This window comes from Oncorhynchus gorbuscha, linkage group LG09, assembly GCF_021184085.1.
Source record: "Oncorhynchus gorbuscha isolate QuinsamMale2020 ecotype Even-year linkage group LG09, OgorEven_v1.0, whole genome shotgun sequence".
Classification (NCBI taxonomy): domain Eukaryota; kingdom Metazoa; phylum Chordata; class Actinopteri; order Salmoniformes; family Salmonidae; genus Oncorhynchus; species Oncorhynchus gorbuscha.
Genome location: NC_060181.1, coordinates 26,328,939 through 26,340,076, shown reverse-complemented (window position 1 = coordinate 26,340,076; position 11,138 = coordinate 26,328,939). Strand labels below are relative to the sequence as shown.

The following is an 11,138-nucleotide window of genomic DNA, read 5'->3' as shown; positions in this document are numbered from 1 at the left end:
ATGGAACAACTCTCACACCACCCAGAGAGACGTAGAGAAGAGTCTCAACTGCTGTGGCTTCTACCACGTAGACAACAACGGGACCTGTGACGCTGTAAGCATTAACAAATGAACCCTCTGGTGCACTGAATCTGAATGTACAGTATGCTGTCTTTGACCTGTCCATCACAGGTCACAAGCTCTGTTGGTACATATCAAGATGTATCATTACAACGAATGGGATTGTCTAAAAAACGTGTGTTTACATCTGTGTTGATATGGCTCTGATATTTTTAGCAAACTGGTTCTGATGATATCAGCTGCTGTATATTCAGTATTGTGGCTGTGAAGCCGTTTTCCTGACTACCTGGTCTGTGTGGTGTTTCTGTGTCCCTCTACAGGCCTGTTTCCCCAACCACTCCTGTTCACCGTGTGCTGAGCACATCCAGGCGCATGCAGGAGAGGTGCTGCGCTTCGTGGGCGGGATAGGCCTCTTCTTCAGCTTCACTGAGGTGAGATATCCCTTTATATACAGTCAGGGAATGGTCTGGTGTCTCAATCAAGCATTCAATCAATTGAACTTACTTACAGTAAACTGCAGTTTATAAAATCTAATAGGGAATGAAAATGTATATTTACAGTATATGATCTGTAATTTGTAGGGTCAGTATGATAAAACTGGGCTCAGTAATGTTTATTCTTTATTCCTGCTTCAGATCCTGGGGGTGTGGCTAACATATCAATACAGGAACCAGAAAGACCCTCGAGCCAATCCCAGTGCCTTCCTGTAACTGCTGGCAACTGCTGGCTCTGCGCCCTGCCCCCTCTCACCCCACATCCTGGAAGTGGCTAGCCCTCCTCCTGGAGAGCTACTTGGTGTGCAGGCTTTTTCTCCAGCCCTACTCTAACTAACACTAACACAGCTGATCCTAAACAAATGAGTTGCTCATCGGGGCCATTTTCAGCTGAATCGGTTGTGTTAGTTAAAGTGGGGCCGGAGCAAAAGCCTGCAGTAGCTCTCCTGGTGGAGGTGGGTTTGCCGCCTGTTTTAGGGGCTGTGTTTGTAAATAAGCGAGTGACTTGTGTGTGTTTTCACCAGCTGAGCGAAGCGGCAGAAAATAACTGGGTTCATTAGGGCACTAAACAGGAGAAAACTGACCGAGACAGGAGGAACTACGTTTTCCTTTACATTTTCAGTTGCAAAATGTTTTCTGTTGTGTGCCCTAAAGAACACGACCCGGCTGTATATCAAAATGCTGCATGAGTCTATTACCCTAATAGGCCACCTGAAGCCACTCCCAATCCCAATCATATCCTGTATTTAACCTCTCACGTGTATATGGCTCTGCTTCCGATGCCAAATCTCTTGGAATCAACGTTTTCAGAGAATACATTTGATATTTGATACACCCTTGATTGGCAAGCGTTCAGTATGCTCAGACCAGTATTAGAGCATGTGAACTGTGATGTTGTGACTACTGAATGACTCCTGTATTACAAACAATGACTGACATAATGAAGAACAGTTTGTATTATTTTGAGCGCATGGCGATTGAAGACATCATTGAATATTTGTACATTTGATATTAACACTCAATAACAGGACTGTAGCGCGCTGTTGACAGTTGTGTGCTGTAACTACATATCTACAGCTATTTAAGCAGCTTGTTGTTGCTTTTACTTTACGTCATCATGCTACACAGTATTGAACAAAAAAGTTGTTCTTTATGTATATTTCTGTGTAAACATTCCTAATGATTAGAAATCTGCTAAACCAAATGCATTAATGTAAGAGTCAGTTGCTTATGCTGTCTGAATATCAACACTATGTAATTCTGGGGAAGACTGACCTGAAAACATATATGATCCACTTTGTTCTGCTGATAGTGTTACAAAGCCTGGCAGTCGATTGTGTGATGCTGTATCGTGTCTCTGCTAGGATGTGCTGCTGCATCATGTCTCTGCTAGGATGTGCTGCTGCATCATGTCTCTGCTAGGATGTGCTGCTGCATCATGTCTCTGCTAGGATGTGCTGCTGTATCGTGTCTCTGCTAGGATGTGCTGCTGCATCGTGTCTCTGCTAGGATGTGCTGCTGTATCATGTCTCTGCTAGGATGTGCTGCTGCATCATGTCTCTGCTAGGATGTGCTGCTGCATCATGTCTCTGCTAGGATGTGCTGCTGTATCATGTCTCTGCTAGGATGTGCTGCTGCATCATGTCTCTGCTAGGATGTGCTGCTGTATCATGTCTCTGCTAGGATGTGCTGCTGCATCATGTCTCTGCTAGGATGTGCTGCTGTATCATGTCTCTGCTAGGATGTGCTGCTGCATCATGTCTCTGCTAGGATGTGCTGCTGCATCATGTCTCTGCTAGGATGTGCTGCTGTATCATGTCTCTGCTAGCATGTGCTGCTGCATCATGTCTCTGCTAGGATGTGCTGCTGCATCATGTCTCTGCTAGGATGTGCTGCTGTATCATGTCTCTGCTAGGATGTGCTGCTGTATCATGTCTCTGCTAGGATGTGCTGCTGCATCATGTCTCTGCTAGGATGTGCTGCTGTATCATGTCTCTGCTAGGATGTGCTACTGCATCATGTCTCTGCTAGGATGTGCTGCTGCATCATGTCTCTGCTAGGATGTGCTGCTGTATCATGTCTCTGCTAGGATGTGCTGCTGTATCATGTCTCTGCTAGGATGTGCTGCTGCATCATGTCTCTGCTAGGATGTGCTGCTGTATCATGTCTCTGCTAGGATGTGCTACTGCATCATGTCTCTGCTAGGATGTGCTGCTGCATCATGTCTCTGCTAGGATGTGCTGCTGCATCATGTCTCTGCTAGGATGTGCTGCTGCATCATGTCTCTGCTAGGATGTGCTGCTGCATCATGTCTCTGCTAGGATGTGCTGCTGCATCATGTCTCTGCTAGCATGTGCTGCTGTATCATGTCTCTGCTAGGATGTGCTGCTGCATCATGTCTCTGCTAGGATGTGCTGCTGCTACTGATGGTTCTGTGAACTAGGTACCTGAGCCTTTGTACAAGAAATCACAATAAAATTGATATTTTACATCTATTTCATCCCGTTTCTGTTCTCCTATCAACATTGATCGTAACTCATTTCCCACCAACGCCCAGTCATGTTGACCAGTCGACATTCACTGGGTTAGTTGGGCTCTGTTTCAATAGAAACACAACCAGTGAAGTTGCAAAATGTTGAGCTCAGCTCACAGCAGGAGCCTAAGCATTTCCAAGAAACTAAAATCAGTTTTGTAAGTAATGCTTTTATTTGCTTTCTGGCATATCATTTGCATAGATTCCCATGAAGAGCAAAGATAATTACTCAGGTCACTGTGTGTATGTGTGTGTGTTTTTTATTTTAAGAAGGAAGCCCCGTTATACAACAAAGGCATTGGTTGAGGTTCGGTAGCCAGGCAACCAGGCTGTGACCGGTTCAGTAACCAGGCAACCAGGAGTGACTCAGGAAAGGTTCTTTCATACCCTCAATGGCCAAGCCCATTCAGGATGTGACCAGGATGTCAGCACTCACTCCCTAGCTACACACATACACATGCACACACACGTTCATGCACACACAGTTTCTGTCTTTTTAATAGCTCTTTTAACTTGAGTCAAAAAATATAATACTGGTAACTCTGGTTTTACAATAATACACACATAATTTAAGAATTGCACTATATTTAATAAAAATACATCTTAGATGTACAGCAATACATTACAAAGACAGAGTTTCAGGGAAAATCCCCCCAAAACATTTAAATTAGTTTGTGAAAGTGAAGACTAGTTTTTTCCAGTGCTTAGGTTTACATGGTGACAGTATCCCACTGGCTGACTCCTAGGCTCCAGAGATCATTCTGAGAATTTTCAGAAAACCTCTGAAGTCACAGGCCAAAGGTCAACGGGTCACATGCTTTGTCAGTGCTTTACAACTCAGTCTTCAGCAGCTTCTTGGCCTTCTGCATGTTGCTCAACACTGTAGGGAGAAGGGAAAAGGGGAGTCATTTGTTGTTGTTGATGATGGCACTAATGGCCAAATGTAATATATTTGAATTATAAAACAATGTCTGGTTACAATTTCTAATACCTTACATTTATAAACATTATAAATGTGTATAAATGCTTAAATATTTATAATCTACTAAATACTTATTTATTAACAGTATGTAAACTGTTAGTATGCAATCAAACATTCAAGAGGGAGATAAGATCAAGTTGTACTCACAGAGTTGGGTGTCAGAAGGCTCATAGGCATACATGCGGTTGGAGTAGCGTCCTGTGATGTCAGCTCTCACTGTCATAGAGGGATCTGAGGGGAGAGAAAGAGAGGGGGAGAGAGTGAGCGAGCGAGCGAGAGAGAACTATTGATTCAAATCTGGCACTTTTGTTTGATGCCATCAAAGACAAAGTATTGAAATTTGTTAGCATGTAATGCTGCATGGAAAACGTGACCTCATCACTTACCGACAAAGATGATTCTGGGGACATACTGGCCATCAGGGGAGAGATGCTTATCTGTGGTTTCATACTGATAACACAGGGAGAGGAACACAACGTAATTATTTATGTCTTTCTAGATACTAGATGTCTGTTTAAAAAACAAAAGTAAAATATGAATACAAAAAAGTATATGTACTATAAAGTAAAATCATAAAATAGATCAAAAGATAATGAATGTATGTATTGTGCTTGGCATGATTCTAGTAACGTTTTCCAAAGTCTGAATTTAAAACTCACCACCAGATTGAGAATGATGAAGTCTTCATCAAGTACCTTCTGGATGTCCTTGTCTTCAGCGAAGGCCTTCTTCATGGCTGGATACACGAAAGAGATCATGAAATAAATGATGGAAAACATTATATTGACTAAAGAGATCTCCATCTATTAACAGTTGAGTAACATACTAGGATGCTAGAGATATTTAACACCTTGGCAAACAGAGTCCTGTTTGTTCTACTACGAGTTTGATCATTGTTGTTTAAACAAGTCCCGGCATCTAATAAAACTGAATGATGCATCACAATTTGGGAGAATGCCAGGATGCATAACTAGCCAAGGGAGGGACTTTGACCTGAGGTCTGTTCAGGAAAGTGCAATAAAGTGGCAGTTTATTTGCTGTAGGTCAGGGGTTAGAGGTCAGGGGTTAGAGATCAGGGGCTTACATGCGCTGTGGGGACAGTCCTCCAGGTGAAAGATGACCATCAGAGGCTTGTTCCTGTGGAGACAAAGTAGTTCTGGTTACAATAGAATAGAATAGAAAGGAGATGGAATGGAGGAGATGGAATGCCTTGAAATTTATTTGCTTTTTTTGCGAAGACAACACATCAGTTATCCAGGTCTATTATACAGTGGGGCAAAAAAGTTTTTAGTCAGCCACCAATTGTGCAAGTTCTCCCACTTAAAAATATGAGAGAGGCCTGTAATTTTCATCATAGGTACACTATGACAGACAAAATGAGAGAGAAGAAATCCAGAAAATCACATTGTAGGATGTTTAATTTATTTATTTACAAATTATGGTGGAAAATAAGTGTTTGGTCACCTACAAACAAGCAAGATTTCTGGCTCTCACAGGCCTCTAACTTCTTCTTTAAGAGGCTCCTCTGTCCTCCACTCGTTACCTGTATTTATGGCACCTGTTTGAACTTGTTATCAATATAAAATACACCTGTCCACAACCTCAAACAGTCACACTCCAAACTCCACTATGGCCAAGACCAAAGAGCTGTCAAAGGACACCAGAAACAAAATTGTAGACCTGCACCAGGCTGGGAAGACTGAATCTGCAATAGGTAAGCAGCTCATTTTGTCTGTCATAGTTGAAGTGTACCTATGATGAAAATTACAGGCCTCTCTCATCTTTTTAAGTGGGAGAACTTGCACAATTGGTGGCTGACTAAATACTTTTTTGCCCCACTGTATGTATGTGAAATAACACCCTATTCCCTATTGTGCACCACATAAGAAATAGGATGCCATTTCGCATGTAGTCATAAAAGTTTTTTCACTCACTGTGCTCTGGCCCAGTACAGAGCCTCCTCATAGGTTTGAGCCCAGATCAGCTGATCACCCCAGCCTACAAGAGACCGAAAGGAAGAACAGTGTCAGAATACCTGGGGTCCGCTCAGGAAGGTGCAACATTACAGAACATTCAGGTAGAGATATATTGCGTAGAACAGACATGCCTTTCTTGATCCTTCGCACTTTCATTCATTCAAACACTACACTGTGATAAGCCTTGAAAAATAGTAAGGGGAGGGAGTGTTACCTCTAGAGAGAGTCTGAGGGATCCTCTTCCCCCTCTTGGCAATGTTCTTCTCAGGCTTGGCCAAAGATGAAGACACGGCTACGGCCACAAGGACAAACAACACCAACAGCAGACCTCGGATCATGATTAATACCTTTCTGGAAGGAAACAAGAGTTTATTATTGAGCATCTCAGAGTAGGTAAGGGGGCTGATTGGGGATCATGTTCCCCCTGTCCATATCATTTTAATCATTGTGATCTACAAGTCAAAACTGATCCTATATCAGCACCTCTATTCTGTATCATTGTGAATACAGACCCAGATACCACATGCATGTCACAAAACTGCACAGATAATCTGCTTCTGTCCTCATATTATTATAACTCAAAAGTATAGCTGAGTGGAAACAATAATGAATAACTGCCATGCAGAATTACAAGTAATTGCACTTCTATTCAGAGTTGTTCACGTTTTTATAGACTGAAAGAGTCCGGAAAAGTTCACAGCATTTAAGGCACATTTACCAGGAAAAGGATCAGATTGAGGGATAAGGGATAGTGAAGAAATATATTTCCTACCTGTTCTCCGTGGCACCTTTGTAAGTCTCCTTTCCTCTGCTGTTACTCACACTGCCGTGTCCCTTCTCTATCACCTGGACATGCTCTTATACACCGGCCCCAAGCTCACCTGATGGCCCCTCCCACACACCAACCCTCTTCCTCTCTCCCCCAAAGCTCTGATGGAATATGTAGAGGCAGACAGTTCCATCGTTTCTACAATTTGGACTTTCTCGCCGTTATTTCACTATCAGACAGCCATTTTGAGGTATAACATTAAGTTTGATTAAAGTAGGATTTGATAGTGTTGTTATGTACGTTTTTCTTTTATAATAAGAATGGGTAACGGAACTGTTGAATCGTAATAGTTGGCACAGATCCAAGGACAGGTCAGCATTAAATCTAGCAATCTGCTTGATATTGGGGCTATTAGTCAGTTCATGGATCAGGTCAGATCCGTAAGATTGACATCATTCTCAAAAAAATCAGATAAACTACAGTGAAATGCTTACATACAGGTCTTTTTCCAACAACGCAGAGTTAAAGATAAAAAAAAAAAATTTAACATTTGAAATAGTAATAAATTACCTTTCATAAAGTAAACAAAAAGATTTAACAGATTGAAGGGGAAGTTAACCCATTTTTTTGTGGCCTTATTTTCACTCTTTTTGTGCTTTCACTTTTTTAGTTAAAAAAAAATATATATATTTTGTTTCATTACTGAGATAATTGGTTGTCACCTTTTGCTTAGTCATCACTTGCCATTGACTATAATGCAATATGAAATGTGTCTAAAGCATATTAGGAAACACTCTAAAACACACCACTTCAATGCATATTACATCCCAATCCCATTCTGAATGATGTCTGCACTCATTTTTTTATTTATTCCACTGTGCCATAAATCCATGTTTGAATGATGCTGTTTGCAACCAGATGCAAATCTGGATTTATGGGATTCTGATGTAATATGAGTTGGTGTGGAGTGTTTGTTACTTAAACTATGTGAAATGCAAAAGGATAGGGCTGTGTAGTATATCACATTGGACCGGAAATCAGGCTGCCATGAATTCTAGTGTGGATGTTGGAGCAGTGGAATGCTGTGCTGTCCTTAGTATTCTCTCTTTCTTACTTGATCCTTCGCACTCTCCGAATGCTGAGGGGACCCTAACTAAGGCTAGGTACTCCTGTTTGCTTCTTTCTTTCTTGCTCTCTCTCAGAATGCTGAGGTGTCCTTAGCTCCCAAGGCACTGACTATCCTCCTTTCTCTCTGTTCCTGACGTGGGTTGTCCCCGGGTCAATATTTGCAGTGTAGGGCCGGGTTAAAACCACTCCTGGTTACACATTGCATCGTCTGCCACCTGGGCCACCTGTCATTAGCCTCGCCCTGAGAACACGGATCTACCATACACTCTACCAGGCTCTACCTTACACTACTATGGTAATAGGACGTAGGAGCTTGGATTAGGTTATGTGATGTGCATGATGACGCTTGAGATTGTTTAAAGATCCCCTGAAACTTTTGTATGTTCCATTCTTGGGGTCTTCTGATTATATGAAACCTTCTTCATTGATATTCCAAATAAACAAGTTTAAACAATGGCAGTTATTTTCAAAGAAACTGAGTTAAGAATTCATTCATATAATGAAACATCTGTTAGATAAGAACTTGAAACAAAACTGTTAATGGATTTATAAAGCCCTTTTTACATCAGCAAATATCACCACAAAGTGCTCATACAGAATCCCATCTTAAAACCCCAAACAGCAAGCGATGTAGATGTAGAAGCATAGTGGTTAAGAAAAACTCCCTAGAACCTAGGAAGAACCCTAGACAGGAATCAGGCTCTGAGGGGTGGCCAGTCCTCTTCTGGCTGTGCTTGGTGGAGATTATAACAGAGCATGGTCATTAAGGCCAGATCGTTCTTCAAGATGTTCAAACGTTCATAGATGACCAGCAGGGTCAAATAATAATCACAGTGGTTGTAGAGGGTACAACAGGCCAGCACCTCAGGAGTAATTGTCAGTTGGCTTTTCATAGCCAAGCATTAAGAGATTGAGACAGCAGGTGCAGTAGAGAGATAGCATATATATGCTGGAGGCTGAGATGGGGGGGGGGGCACTTTGGCCCCATCCGACGATATGCCCGGACAGGGCCAACCAGGCAGGATAAACCCCACCCACTTTGCCAAATCCCAGCCCCACTAGAGGGATACATGAGACAAGGTTGAGTATAGCCCACAAAGATCTCCTCCACCGCACAAGCCCGAGGGGGGTCAAAACCGGACAGAAGATCACGTCAGTGACTCAACCCACTCAAGTCAAGTATAGCAAAAAAATCCTGGCACAACGTGACCCACCCCTCCTTGGGGCAGCATGGAAGAGCACTAATAAGCCAGTGACCCCATAATAGGGTCAGAGGCAGAGAATCCCAGTGGAGAGAGGGGAGCCGGCCAGGCAGAGACAGCAAGGGCAGTTCGTCACTCCAGTGCCTTGCCTTTCACCTTCGCACTGTTGGGCCAGACTACACTCAATCATAGGACCTACAGAAGAGATGAGTCTTCAGTAAAGACTTAAAAGTTGAGACCAACTCTGTGTCTCTCACGTGGGTAGGCAGACCATTCCATAATAATGGAGCTCTATAGGAGAAAGCCCTGCCTCCAGCTGTTTTCTTAGAAATTCTAGGTACAATAAGTAGGCCTGTGTCTTGTGATCGTAGTGTACATGTAGGTATGAACGGCAGAACCAAAGAGAGATAGGTAGGAGCAAGTCCATGTAATGCTTTTAGGTTAGCAGTAAAGACCTTGAAATCAGCCCTAGTGCTAACAGGAAGCCAGTGTAGGGAGGCTAGCACTGGAGTAATATGATCAAATGTTTTGGTTCTAGTCAATATTCTAGCAGCCGTATTTAGCACTAACTGAAGTTTATTTAGTGGTTTAACTGGGTAGCTGGAGAGTAGAGCAATGCCGTAGTCTAATCTAGAAGTGACAAAAGCATGGATAAGCTTTTCTGCGTAATTTTTGAACAAAATGTTTCAGATTTTTGCAATGTTACAAAGACCGAAAAAAGGTGCCCTTGAAATATTATTGATATGTTCGTCAAAAGAGAGATCACAGTCCAAAGGGATGCCAAAGTCCTTCACAGTTTTATTTGAGACGACTGTACAACCAATATGATTCATTGTCAGATCAAACAGCTATCAGGTATGAAGGTAAGACCCAGATGCAGACAACGTTGAATGACCAATGGTTTAATAATCCAACAGGGGCCAGGCAATAGACAGGTCAAGGCAGGCAGGGATCAGTAAACCAGAGGTGGGGCAACAGTACCGGACGGCAGGCAGGCTCAGGGTAGGCAGAGGTCAAGAATCCAGAGGTGGGGCAAAGGTACAGGTCGGCAGTCGGGCTCAAGGTCAGACAGAGTCATCAGGCAGGCGGTCTCAGGACAGGCAAGGGTCAAAACCAGGGGGGGCGAGAAGGAGAGAGACTGGGAAAAGCAGGAGCTGAGACACAAAACCACTGGTTGACTTGACAAACAAGATGAACTGGCAACAAACAAACAGAGAACACAGGTATAAATACACAGTGGATAATGGGGAAGATAGGCGACACCTGGAGGGTGGTGGAGACAATCACAAATACAGGTGAAACAGATCAGGGTGCGACACAGCAGATCTCTTTTTTTCTTGTGACCTAGAACTAGCATCTCTGTTTTGTGCGTGTTTGAAAGCCAACAGTTTTCCACCATCCACTTCCTTATGTCTGAAACACAGGCTTCCAGAGTAGGCAATGTTGGGGGTTCACCATGTTTCATCGAAATGTACAGCTGTGTGTTGTCCGCATAGCATTGAATGTTGACATTGTGTTTCTGAATGACTTCACCAAGAGGTAGAATATACAGTGAAAACAATAGTGGTCCTAACCTTGAGGAACACCGAAAAGTACAATTTATTTGTCAGACAAACCATCCACAGAGACGAACTGATATCTTTCTGACAGATAAGATCTAAACCAGGCAAGAACGTGTCTGTGTAAACCAATTAGGGTTTACAATCTCTCCAAAATAATGTGTTGATTGATGGTGTCAAAGGCGGCACTAAAGTCTAGGAGCACGACGCAAGATGCAGAGCCTTGGTCTGACGTCATTAAAAAGTAATTACCACCTTCACGAGTGCAGACTCAGGATAACTGAGTTTTGGAGAAATACGCAGATTCAAAGAGGAGTCTGTAATTTGCTTTGTAATGGTCAGGATCTTTTCGTTCATGACTTCATCACTGCTGAAGGGGAATGCTGCTTTTTAGTTAGCTTTACAACATTATCAAAAATAAATGTTGGTTTGTTT

The 11,138-nt window shown here is 42.7% G+C and overlaps 2 protein-coding genes across 3 annotated transcripts in view; one reads left to right on the top strand and one right to left on the bottom strand.

The window, feature by feature from the left end:
- The window catches only part of LOC124043332 (tetraspanin-13-like), a 9,467-nt gene extending 6,418 nt beyond the window's left edge, over positions 1–3,049 (top strand). Inside the window, exons 4-6 of the mRNA XM_046361841.1 lie at positions 1–94; positions 381–491; positions 696–3,049. The exon at positions 1–94 is cut by the window's left edge and continues 20 nt beyond it. Coding sequence (XP_046217797.1) covers positions 1–94; positions 381–491; positions 696–770 — 280 coding nt within the window. The 3' untranslated portion in view covers positions 771–3,049. The remainder of the gene's footprint in view (positions 95–380; positions 492–695) is intronic.
- A 606-nt stretch (positions 3,050–3,655) lies between these two features.
- On the bottom strand, positions 3,656–6,926 carry LOC124043333 (anterior gradient protein 2 homolog). 2 transcript variants are annotated; one of them, XM_046361842.1, is made up of 8 exons: positions 6,818–6,926; positions 6,260–6,396; positions 6,004–6,067; positions 5,154–5,206; positions 4,729–4,805; positions 4,456–4,519; positions 4,217–4,300; positions 3,656–3,967 (listed from the first exon to the last, which is right to left on the bottom strand). In XM_046361842.1, exons 2-8 carry the CDS (start codon positions 6,381–6,383, stop codon positions 3,918–3,920), a joined length of 516 nt encoding a protein of 171 aa, XP_046217798.1. In that variant the 5' UTR covers positions 6,384–6,396; positions 6,818–6,926; the 3' UTR covers positions 3,656–3,917. The 2 variants fall into 2 exon arrangements, with proteins under 2 accessions (XP_046217798.1, XP_046217799.1); XM_046361843.1 differs by having other exon boundaries at positions 6,260–6,392.
- Positions 6,927–11,138: the final 4,212 nt, after the last annotated feature.